We start from the raw sequence: 13,294 nt of genomic DNA on the forward strand, positions 1-13,294 counted from the left end.
TATTTTTATTTTTAATGAATTAAAAATTTTTTTCTTTTATTATTAACCACTTTATCGGTTTAGTGAAGATATAAACGAATTTTTAGGATACTGCTGCACCTAGTAATTGACTCTTTGCTGAAAACTTCGAAATCAGCTAATGACCGGAAAGCAAGCCTGTGCTCGGTGAAGTAAACTCTTACGATTTTTCCAAAACGTTATAACCATGGGAGTCCGGTCTTAGGTAGGGGGAATTTTTAGTGAGATGCATTGTCCGAGATGTCCCTTTGACACAACTCAATATAAGTCCATGTTAATTGTGGGTGTACCGCGCATTAGACTGAATGGAAAAGGATTAGGTGGGAGAATTAAGGAAGTCGAGAGAATGAGAGACAAAAAGAACTTGGAGTTGATATATTTATTGTCACGAGATATTCCCGACTGGGAATCTAACCAGTGAGAATTCTCTGTGCAATTAAATTGTAGCTTACCTGCAGTACCCGTTGGACGCCAGGTAATTTTTTGGAGAGAATTACCAAACTCGCGACGCGGAAAATTACTAGTGTGGAGGGTTCTGGGAAAACGAGCTTCCTGGACGGCGGGAGGAGTTGGGTCTGGATATGTTATCGACTATTACTGGCTCAGCAATTATTTAAATAAAACAAGAGAAATTTTATGGGCCAAGGAAAATAACTTGTTACGCACTTTAATCAAAACAAACAAAAGATTACGCAGTTCTCAACAGTACAATTATTACATCGTTTCGCGTATTAACCTTAACATAAAATTACATACAAAATCATACCACGCGGCACACTGATCAAACTACACGCATACAAGTATAATTACTGCTCAGAGATTCGCTCAAACTTATTATTACTTCCGGAAATTAATTTGTCAAGACGCGAGATTATGTTTGCACGCAATCAACAATAACAAACCAAAAAAAAATTAGGTAAAGCTCTTATTTTTTTTTGTATGGCAATAAAAAAAAACTTAACAATTCATAACTGGTTACATTAATTTTCTGCCCGTAAATTATTCAACGAGTCTCAAATATTTTTATTAATGTTTGCGTAACTTGTCCAAAAAAAATTATAAGTTTTGACAGCTAAAGCACTGCTAGTATTTTTAGTAACGATACTTATTTTACATCGAACAAACGCACCAGTATTCCATGATTCGAGCAAAAAAAATTAATAACAAAAGGTGATAATAAAAAAAATAATACTAATCACAAAGAAAAATAATAATATAAACTAGGAGTCGCGACTTAGTTTTATCCTCAAAAAAAAAAACCAAAAAAAAAGTATCTTGAACTCGCGAGCGCAATAGAATACAACAAAAAAAAATAATTGAGTGGCGGTAAACAAATAAAAATTACGCGCGAAAAATAGTCACACGTGACGACCACGCGACGCACGAGGACTCTGGCTTAACAGCTCACCAAAATGCTCAATTCCACACAAAAAAAAAAAACACAAATTCGAAATAATAATAGTAATCAATACTAAACAAAATAAAACAAACGACCCCACAAATACAGGGTATATAAAAAAAATTGACCGATAGACGCAGTACAAACTTCCACTCACCCTATATTGCGATCGACGATGGGACGCTGGTTGTTGTCCGGCTCTCGGTGATCCTCGGCAGGGTGTGAAAACTGTTCCCCGGGCTGCGGCAACTAATTCACTTCAAGGTCAACTGCGACACACGCGGTTCGACGAGGATTTGTCAACGGTTCTTTTTTTTTTTTGTAAAACAATTTGCCTTCGCGGCGCTTGAAAACTTCTTACAGATGCTAAACGACAATATATAGCCTTCGCGGCACTTAGATTAGTTTATTGGAAACTAATTAATACAAAATAACAATACTTTAAATAAATAATGCAATCAGCGGCAAGAGACAAATTTCACAACACGTGTTGTCAGCAACAAGCATCCAGCAAAGATGGCGGCAACCACTCAGACAACGTGGATCTCACCCGCGACTCCCCACTCCATCGCCCAGTTCAGCTGCTGCCTCAGAGATGGTGCCAGCGGTACCATAAATTGTTATATACTGAACCGTCGAGTCCATGGCTCGGATTGATGGCGCGCGTGCTCTCGCGTTTGAAACTTGAACTGCTCGTGGCTTACAGGCTGACGGTCGTTGGTTTTGCTGCGAGTCTTCCCTTGCCTTATCCGCGGGTCTTCTTGAATTAATTGCGGCTCGTCCCACTCGATGATCGTCGTCCACTTCCGGTGGGTGAGTTGGAAGTTTGTCCGGCTACTTAATAACTAATTCTTAATAACTAACTTAACTTAACAATAATTAATCTCCACCTACCAGAGTCTTCGGGGATCGTTGCTGGAAGCCTGTTACTAGTCGCGTTTTCTTACCTGAGACTCCCCATCACTCCCGTGTGCCTCGCAGGTCCTAATTAATATTATTAGTACTCTAATAAAAATACAACAAAAAAAAAACAATGCCCTGAATTTATGCGAACGCGTGGGGTTCGCCGAGGACCGGACAACTCCAGATGTCACAATATATATATATATATATATGTGTGTGTGGTGGTTCGGCTTCACTCTGCGAGATGGCACTGTACATCTCACCTCTCGCAGTATCTTGTCCCTAAACCTATTTCAATATATAAAATTTTCCAACATGTTACTTCCAACTTGGCGTCTTAGGCGGGGTATACGATAGACACACCTAACTGAGGAGTCTCAGCTATTGTATACTTAGACGAAACGCCACTCGAAGAGCTCGAAAATGTACTCACAATAACGTTTTCGAGCTCTTTGAGCTCGAAAACAGCAGGAAGTTTTGGGGCTGGCCCGCAGGGTCAACCGACGCCCAGATTTTTTTTTTTTGGTCTTCGGGCGTGGAAAATTTTTTTTTTGCTTAACCACTATGAGGATCGGATACCTTCATTATTCAGCTTTAATTTCTTTTTTTTTATGGACCTTAATACCTCAACTTCTCGCCGAGATATCGGTCTTCAAATGGAAAAGGATCTTTTTGTCTTTGATTATCGATATCTCAGAAACCAATGATCGCACAGAAAGTTAACGGTGGGTTTCAAAAACTTGAATAAATTTTCTTCAACGATTAGCCATTGCTTTTTCGAAAAAAAGTTCTATTTCACGTACTCACCACCATGCTCAACTCAAAAATTTACAAAAAGGATCATACTATCAGAGATTGCTCAAATCTTTGATCCTCTTGGATTTTTCGCACCACTTATCATTCGAGCCAAGGTATTCATGCAGGAGCTTTAGCTCGAAAAGCTCAGCTGGGACACTCCATTGGCAGCCAATCACCGGCATAAATGGAGAAACTTCAATAATGAACTCAAACTTATCTCTGAAATCAAAATTCCAAGATGGATCCACTCATCCACGTGCTCAACCACCGAAATCCATGGATTCTCGGACGCCTCTCAATTGGCAATGGCAGCTGCCGTGTTCATCAAAGTCCACACACCTGCTCATGGAGTCAGAGTTACGCTGCTCTGCTCCAAAACCAAGGTAGCTCCGTTAAAACGACTAACGAAACCAAGGTTAGAACTCACCGCAACTCACATGTTGGCAAAACTCACAAAACACTGCCAGAGCACTCTAAATCTTACTCAAACGCCAACATACTTGTGGACGGACTCAACAATTACACTCACGTGGATTAAATCTCATCCGTCTCGCTGGAAGGAGTTTGTTCGGAATAGGGTGTCACATATTCAAGATCTACTTCCAGATGGCCACTGGAATTTCATTCCGGGCACACAAAATCCAGCAGACTGCGCAACACGAGGGTTGACACCTACTCAACTTCGTGATCATCAACTATGGTGGACTGGCCCACCATGGTTGCTCAAGAGTTCATCGTCCTGGCCTAAATGTCCATCAATCGATGATACAGGAGCTCAAGCAGAACAACGGTCTGGACTGGCCCTGTTCTCATCGAATTCATCACTGAAATCAAATTGGCCTATCATGGAACGGCCAATACCACTCCTACGCATGTTACGAGCTACTGCGACGGCAGTATTCGGGTAGGTGGACGGTTGGAAAATTCTCCAAATCAAGACCAAAGTAAGCATCCTGCTATTCTACCACGGAATGCGGCACTCACTAAACTCATCATCTCTGATGCTCATCAGCGTACCATGCATGGTGGTACTCAACTTACTCTTGCATTCATACGACAAAAGTACTGGATCATTGGCGGTAGACAACCAGTACGCTCAATTATACTCAAATGTATAAGATGCGCACGACATCGTGCTGATAGAGCTCAACAACTCATGGGTCAGCTACCAGTATCACGAGTCACTCCATCATCTGCATTCACTCACACTGGAGTTGACTATGCTGGTCTAATAACACTCAAAAATTGGAGACGCAGAGGAGCAAAAACATACAAAGGCTGGATTTGTGTTTTTGTCTGCCTTTCTACGTCAGCAGTACATCTAGCGGTAGTCAGCGACTACAGCTCTAGTGGATTCATCGCAGCACTCCGCAGATTTATCAGCCAACGAGGCATCTGCACAGCACTCTACAGCGATTATGGAACGACGTTCAAAGGCGCTGAAACTGATCTCAACCGTCTGTTCACTCAAGGAACTCAAGAGTCAAGAGAAATACTAGATCACATCACTGTGAACAGTATTGCCTGGAATTTCAATCCACCAGCAGCTCCACACATGGGTGGAGCTTCATCTTACTCGACCAGTGGGAGAGTCTTCATTTACGTTTGAAGAATTTACGACTCTTCTTACGCAAATTGAAGCTATATTGAATTCAAGACCATTGGAGCCACTCACGGAAGATCCAGTTGACATGGATGCACTCACTCCTGGTCACTTCTTAATTGGACGAGCACTCAACATGATTCCTGAACCAGCACTCATCGATACAAATAGTTCTCGATTGTCTAGATGGCAATTTCTACAACAACGTGTTTAACAGTTCTGGAATCATTGGTCTACAAGTTATCTTCAAAGACAACTGGCAATCACCAAGTGGCAACGTCCAACTCATCAAATTCAAGTTGGGTCACTTGTATTACTCACCGACGAAAGGTTTCCACCAACCAGGTGGCCTCTCGCTCGTATTATCGCACTCCACCCTGGCAAAGATGGATTGACCAGGGTTGCTACGCTCAAAACAGTGAACTCAACACTCACTCGTCCAATCACGAAGCTTGCATTCCTACCAATTGAACCAGAACCTCAAGAAGATGACGAAGAATAACTTGACTGGTTCAATGACATGCTCATCAAAAGATCAAGTACTCAAGAACTCATCAATCATCAACTCTGTTGCTGATAGCGGGCGGAATGTTGCGTAATCACAACTACATTTAAATTTGAATGTAGTTGAACTTCCGGCAAATAGAGGCAGCACCTACTGGGGCCTAGTGTCTATCAATTAAAAACTTGACTAGCGGAGTGCGACGCATGCGCATGGATTTTTACTGCCTCGTGGCGAGAAGACCGTCGCCATTATCTATTCGTTTTATTCATTTTCAAGTGTCACCACGTGTTTTGTGTGATCTATTAAAATTGCGCTCATCTCTAGTAAGTCATTAAAAGTAATCAATTAATTACATTAAGAGTTCGTAACTCTATATAAAATAGCTCATAAAATAAATAATAAACAACATCAAGACATCCAGTGTTCTACAACCTGTTCCTGAGGAGGTTATTTTCGACGGAAAATCGTACAGGTGCTTAATTTCTACTTTATAAATTAATTCAAGTGTTCATCAAAACAAAAGACTCCGTTTTATTATTTATTTGATTATTATTATGCTCAATTTCTTAATTAAACTAAAAGTTATTTTTCGCTCAGTAGCCTCTGCTATCATGCTACCACGTGTTCAACAAATAAATTAAAATCAGTGTAATTTATCATGAGCTCATTAAATTCAATTTAATTAAGTGATCATTACTATTAAAACTCAATAACAAAATTAGTTATGTATTCAGTGCTATTGAAAATAGTAATTAAGTGTTCAATAATTCACTTCGCTCAGTAACCTCTGACATCATGTTACTTATTATCATGACATTTTTGCAATCAACTCAGTGTTCAATTAAACTCAACTTGATTATTTTTAATTCATTTATTTACTCGAGCTCAACTCAATAATTTGTATTCAATCAATCACGTATTCATGAGCTCAGACATTTAACAGTATTTATAAATTAAATAAACTATTTAAATTACAACCCAGTGATATTTTGTGCTGTGACAAATAAAAATATTGTTATATTTTTAAACATGCGTATTTTTCAAACATCCCAACCACCAACCAGTCCTAGCATGTCTTTGTTACGTCCAAAGTAGCTGGTACTGTGATATGGACAATAATTATTAATTAATTTTTGGCCCTAGTCTTTCGACCAATAGACCGGGATGGTTACGCGACCGGAGATCCGAAAACAATAGATCCGCGACATTAGATCCGCGACATTAGATCCGATGACATTAGATCCTTATGACGTTAGATCCGAACGACATTTGGTCTAAAGACATGTGATCCTCACGACAATTAATCCGAAACACAGAAATTCATCATATCAAAAATATCTTAAACATTGTAAATTGTCATGCATAACATTTATCGTTGACAAATATCCCTTTAATAAGGAGAAAGACGATGGTCAAGGAAGAAAAGTGATGACGAAGGGGATAATTGTCAAATATTAATATATAATTTTATTAATTCTTTTAGCCCTGAGATAACAAGAAATATTGAACAACGAAATATAAATTATTAAATTCTTGAATGACATATAATTACTTCATTTGTATTACAGAGGCAATACTTTTTAAATATTTCATTTTATTATTGACATCGTAACGCTCAACAATAACTTTTATGCGTTCTTCTTTAGCAATATATATTTTACGTCTCTTGGCGACAACATCAGCTCCAGCATCAATTTGCGAAACATTTGTTTCTGTAATTTCTTGCTCATCTATTATCACACGAACAAATGTACTAAAAATTTCATGAGCAACACGTACTTTACAGTTAAACGAATGGTGCCAACCTTCAACGCCATTGTTTGAACGCAGTTCGTTATCTATTACAGCTTGATAACAGTTCCACATAATAATTGGAAATAATGGATTTTTTCTTCCATTACCATTACGTCGACGTTCACCAATCCAAGTTCGCTCAAAATATTGCAGAAAATCATTTAATAAATCGTCATTATCGTCAAAAAATTTAGTTCCAATAAGTTCTTCGTAAGCATCAACTACATCATCGGGGGGCACAAATGATAGTGCCATAAGCTTTCGAATGTTAACAGCAAAGTTCAAGTCAGTATTATAATTTATTTGTAATCCACATGACTGTATGTGTCTATAAACACATTGTGTAAAATGAAACAGACAACCAGATACTGTGCAATTAGGAAATTCTTTTTCAACTGCAGACGCAAACGCACGTTCAAAATCAATTATAATACGATTCGGATTCAAATTTTGATTATTGACCTTCAACACAGATAATGCAGCTGTATACATCTTATTAGATTTATTAGGTGCTAATATATACACTAATGGCAATAATTTCCCATGGTACATACCATGGATAGTGTAAAGCTGTTGAAAAATCAATGGCACGGAGTTAAAAGTTCCATTACAACACCAAACATCACAATCTGCCAACAATCCCAAATTTTCATTCGTACAATAAATGATAAAACGATCTTTACCACCACCATTATCATGTAATAAAAATAATTTCCCACTTATAGTAAATTTATACTCGTTAGGAATGTGTAAATTTTGAAGTGAATCAGGATTAACGCTTATGATGTTATTTTTTTTTTTGGCACGTTGAACTGTACGTGTTAGTGACTTCACAGACGGCATTATTGCTTTTACGGGTGATGGTACAGTTGACAAAACTTTAGCAATCGTATTCGAATTGGTACCATTATTTCGAATTGCTTTCCTTTTTAATGATATTTTAGCTTTTTTTACCGCAACTTCCACAGGATCAGCAAGATGATCGTGGACAGGAACATCACCATCAATTTCACCTAAAATATCGTATAGTAAATTACTATCCATCAAATATTATATACATAAATTCTTTAAATTAATCTAAATACCTGTACGTTTCATGTTGGTTGTGTGAATAACGACGGAACAATTGAGACTCCTATGATCATAACAACGCCAAGTTACGTTATTTTTGTTAATACTTTTTTTTATATACATATAGCCATCGTGGACTAATATTAGGCCACCACGTTGTGATTTAGTAAATTTCAGCACCATTATCACGATAATTAATACTAATAATCAGAAAAAATTGCACTACGTTGACGACAACATCCAAAATTGCACAAGATTGATTTTCGTGAGTATAATTTGTCATATAATGCAATGAGTATACATCAATATATACAATATATAATAAATATAATACAATACATACAATACATACAATATATACAATATATACAATAAATACAATAGATACACATTGCGCCCCTATCGGGAACATTTGTCAATCGGATCGATTGTCGTGAGGATAATTTGTCGGCGGATCAATTATCATCGGAGCAATTGTCGTCGGATCTAATGTCGCGGATCTAATGTCGCGGATCTAATGTCTTCGGATCTCCGGTCGCGTCACCGACCGGGATCACCCTGAGTTGTATCATCTGGGAGGTGTTTTGAAATAAAAAAAAAATTGTTTATACAATTAAAATCACTATATATTCTACAATTAAACAACTTTTCAATTACGTGGATACAATAATTTGAAATTAATTTACACTTAGAAGGCTAGTTAGGCGACACTGATTTTTCAAACCGAAAAATGATTATTAATTCGAAATTATAGCGGAGACGTAAGGTGGCGAGCCGCCCACACTTACTCGTCTAATTCGAATTTTACAAAGAGAATTAATTCTTACTATGAGACTTTTCCAGTAATTTTAACAGAAAATATTTCTAATAATTGGTGTCACAAGAGATTTTCGGCTTGGAAGTCCGTTCGTATTATATGGTAACTTAAGTTTACAATACCTGGTGTCGCAGCAACTGGATAATTTCTATTGTAGTTGTAGTAGATTTCACTGATTCCTGCGTATTATTTTTGTTTAAAATTTTGTTTTCACCGTTAAATTTATTTTTATAAAAACACTAAATCAATAGAATACTCGTAAATTCCTAAACTAGTACTGAACTAGTGTAACTTGAAACGTATGTGTGTATACTCAATGAAAACTAAACTAGTGCGGAACTAGTGTAAACGTGTGAGGACACTTGTAAAAGGAACAACTAAACTAGTGCGGAACTAGTGTAAAAGTGTGAGAACACTTGTAGTTAATTGTCTTGTTAAACCCGGAACTAAAACTGAAAAGAGAGTTTCTTTGCTCTGCGACACCTTTTATAATTTTCTAATTGGTCTATCTTGTGTATTGTTTTGGGGGAAGACTGTGTCCAATCGGAACACAGTTTTCTTGGGGCCTTCCCTTTCCCTAAGGGCTTTTACCCAGGGAAGCGGTAAGGGCACGCCCCAATGTGGGCCTATGTGCGTGCGCATCCACACATCCACTCACATGTACAATATTATATTTGTTATAATGGTTTAAATTTATTTATTATAACAATTGAATTTATTTATTATAATAATTTAAATTCATTTATTACAACAATTTAAATTTATTTATTACGAAAACTTAAGTTTTACTTATTATAATAGCTTAAACTTATTATGAAAATTCAAATTTTATTTATTATGATAAGTTTAAATTTTATTTATTATAAAAATTCAAATTGTATTTATTATAATAATTTTAAATCTTTATTATGAAAATTCAAATTAAATCTTTATTATAAAAATTCAAATTTGATTTATTATAATAATTCTAAATCCTTATTATGAAATTTCAAATTTTATCTATTTAAATTTTATTTATTATAAAAATTTAAATTTATATTTATTATAATAATTTTAAATTTATTCACTATGAAAGTTTAAATCTTATTTATTATAATAATTTTAAATTTATTTGTTATATTTTGCACTAGGGCAACTTGCTAACCTTTGAGTTGTATACTTATCTATTCATTTATTAATTATATAAACTTATATTTAGCAGTTATTGATTTGAGTTCTTGAATTATCTCGTATTTCTTTGTTAAAGTTATATGTTAAATAATTTTTGTTAGAAAGTATTTCGTTGAAATTATATTATATAATTTTTTTTGTGTTAATAATTTTTTTCATAGAAATTATTTATTTAGAATTTATATATTTTTTCTTTAATGGCTATTTCGTCATTAGAATCTGTATCCGTCTAGACATCTAAATTTTATTTATTTAAATTTATTTTCTTAATGACTATTTTGTCATTAAAAGCTTTTTTCGTCTAGACATCTAAATTTTACTTTCCTAATGGCATAAATGTCTATTTGTTCTATGATAAAATATTTCAACAAAAGCGTACTAAAAACGAAAGTAAGGGATTAAGATTGTGTTGAGATTATTGTAAACTAAAAATTATTTACTTCTTACCTATTCCACGTACACTTTTGCTGATAAATATTTTCAGTTACTTTCTACTTAAAGTGTTTCCAGATGGCCTTTGGGCCTTGATAATTACCAGAGGGGTCATTAGAACTACATTTAGGTGTTTGCTCTAGCATTTCGACAAATGACAAAACAAACAAGCCTAAACCTTTTAAAAGCAATTTTAAAAACTACATTATGTCTTATCTTTCTAATATTACTTTAAAAAAATGAAATTTGGTCGCCAGACAAATTTTTAATTAAAGCATAAAATAAAATGCAATTATATAAAAAAAAAATATTGGGAATTAAAATAATATGTTCAGCATTTTAGCTGGACGTAACATCTTTATTCAATTATTATTACAATAAATTCAGATATTAATGATTTTCTATTAAATTCTTTTCTTATTTGCTTCCACTCGTGATCCGTAGTTAAGCGCGATATTACTTCGCGGAATTCAACCTTTCATGTACCCTTAAGAGAAATAATGAGCCCTAATAACTTACATCCATATTAAAAATATTTATTATGAAGGGAATAAACCAAAAACTGAAAAATTAGAAGATATAATTTAAATATTAATTATATGTTTTTCTTTTTTTTCTATTCTCGATCTTTAACCTTGGCAACCGCACGTGCAGAATAAAAACCGCAGGAGGAGAAATTCGTTAGAAGTCACCAGGAGCTCATAAAAATTAGAAGCTAGTACGGTTCGCATCTTATTCTTGTACAAGAGCAAGGACACAGTCCATGACTCATGCCATTTCTCCTCATTAGTTAGTCTATATAAACTCGCGATTTTCGGTCCAGTTGTCCAGTCTTATTAATTTTCGTCGAGCTTAAACTTCGTCACGATACCTTTTTTTTACACTGTGCGTCGGGTTAAGAAATTATTTTGCGAGTTTCTCAGTTCTCCAATACTATTAAATTACGAAGCCAAACCAGGGGTACAAATTGAATAGAAATTGAACGCGAAATCTCTACCTGGTTTATCAAACGATTTATAATAACAAACGGCCTTCCAACCAACAACAACAATTTAATTGTACAACTGAAGCTGAATAAAAATAACATAACCAATTGTAAGTTCTAGTTCTTTTATTATTATTTTTCTAAAATAATTCCTGATATTAGCTACTATTTCATACTCAGTACCGTAACGACGAGGTCTCCGTCGCCCGAGTAAAGGACTTAAGTGTCTTGACTCAAAATAAGAGACTGCATTTGAATAATTGCATGTTAGACGTTACAGACGCCTTTATCCAGCGATGAAAACTCAAAAGTCTCTGGTTCTCGATGATTCGGTCTTCTGTATAGATTATCCGTTGATCTTGACTCGCCTATCCTTCGCCTTAACCTTAAAGCAATTGTGTCTCTCGATACTAGGAGACTTTGTTGTGCCTTAACCGGAGGGTTTGGGTTTTCAGTTTTCCGCGGCCACCCTGGACATTTTTTCATTGGGGGTTCGGTTACTGGTTGATTAATAATTAGACACATGTTGATTTGCAATGTCGGCAACTGTTCAGGCAAGCGATTTGGAGGATTATTGGAAACGGCGTCCGCAAGCTGATCACATACTTTTCTTTTAAGAACGACGCTAAACCTATAACCGTTAAGTAGCGATTTCCATTTCACCTGCCTGTCAGTTAGATGAACTCCATCTCGCAACCATGAGGTACATCCCTCATCTGCTTGAACAATAAACTCACGGAAATACGGTCTGAACTGTTTAATCGCGAAAACGAGTGCTAAACATTCTCGCTCCGGTTTAGTATATCTAGTTCCAGCTTCTATTAAAGTGCGCGAGCCATATGCGATAGGTAATATTTCATTAGAAATATTAGGATTGTCGTTATCTGGTTCGATGTCGAATTCCTGGCCTAAAATACATCCTAGTCCTACTTGAGAATCGTTTACAATCAGGATGAATGGTTGACTTGGATCAGGATGTAGTAGCAGAGATTGTTCGCAAATCGCAGCTTTAATATCTTCGAAAGCTACCTGTGCCTCTTCAGACCATCTAAAATTTTATTTTTCTTAGCTAATTCGGTCAGTGGCTTCGTTCTTTCCACAAAGTTATAAATGAATCTGTGCATATAATTAGCTAAGCCCAAAAATTTTCCCATCTTCGTATGACTAGCGGATTGAGACGCTGATTTAAGAGCAGCAACCTCAGCTGGATCAGGTTTAATTCCCTGGGGACTAATGATGTGTCCCAAGAATGTAACCTCGTTGCAGAAGAATTTGCATTTATCAGGTTGCAGATTAAGATTGGCTTTTCTTAACTTCTGTAGAAATTTTCTAAGACGACAATCATGTTCGTCTAAAGTTTTTGCAGGAAATAGAAAATCATCTACAAGATTTCTCAGTTCTCAGCGTTACGCATGTCCTCCGTCTCGTCGCTGACCATCCGCTGGAACGTGGGGGGAGCTACGCTCAGCCCAAATGGCATCCGAACGAACTCGTAGAGTTCATCCAGTGTAGAAAATCTGTTTTCCCTCTGTCCTCGGGAGCCATTGGAACCTGATGAAAACCCCATACCAAGTCCATGACGCCGAACATGGTTGCTCCGCTAAGCCTAAGAAACATGTCGTTAATATTCGGTAATGGGTATGAATCCCCACTAGTCTTTTTATTAAGGGCTCTAAAGTCGATCACCATCCTCCATCGTTTACGCCCTTGAGCATCTGCTTTCTTGGGCACGATCCAGAGGGGTGCGTTGTAAGGAGATCTGGATCTCTGGATAACGTCGGTTTCAATCAGCTCGTTCA

At 36.3% G+C, this 13,294-nt stretch overlaps 2 protein-coding genes across 2 annotated transcripts; one reads left to right on the top strand and one right to left on the bottom strand.

The window, feature by feature from the left end:
- The first annotated feature begins 4,136 nt into the window (after positions 1–4,136).
- Positions 4,137–4,727, top strand: LOC130665089 (uncharacterized). The gene has a single exon (XM_057465361.1). The coding sequence runs from the start codon at positions 4,137–4,139 to the stop codon at positions 4,725–4,727; it is 591 nt and encodes a 196-aa protein (XP_057321344.1).
- A 2,047-nt stretch (positions 4,728–6,774) lies between these two features.
- Positions 6,775–8,118, bottom strand: LOC130665098 (uncharacterized). The gene is made up of 2 exons (XM_057465372.1): positions 8,106–8,118; positions 6,775–8,033 (listed from the first exon to the last, which is right to left on the bottom strand). The coding sequence occupies exons 1-2, from the start codon at positions 8,116–8,118 to the stop codon at positions 6,775–6,777; spliced, it is 1,272 nt and encodes a 423-aa protein (XP_057321355.1).
- Positions 8,119–13,294: the final 5,176 nt, after the last annotated feature.

The sequence above is a fragment of the Microplitis mediator genome, chromosome 1, assembly GCF_029852145.1.
Source record: "Microplitis mediator isolate UGA2020A chromosome 1, iyMicMedi2.1, whole genome shotgun sequence".
Taxonomy (NCBI): Eukaryota; Metazoa; Arthropoda; class Insecta; order Hymenoptera; family Braconidae; genus Microplitis; species Microplitis mediator.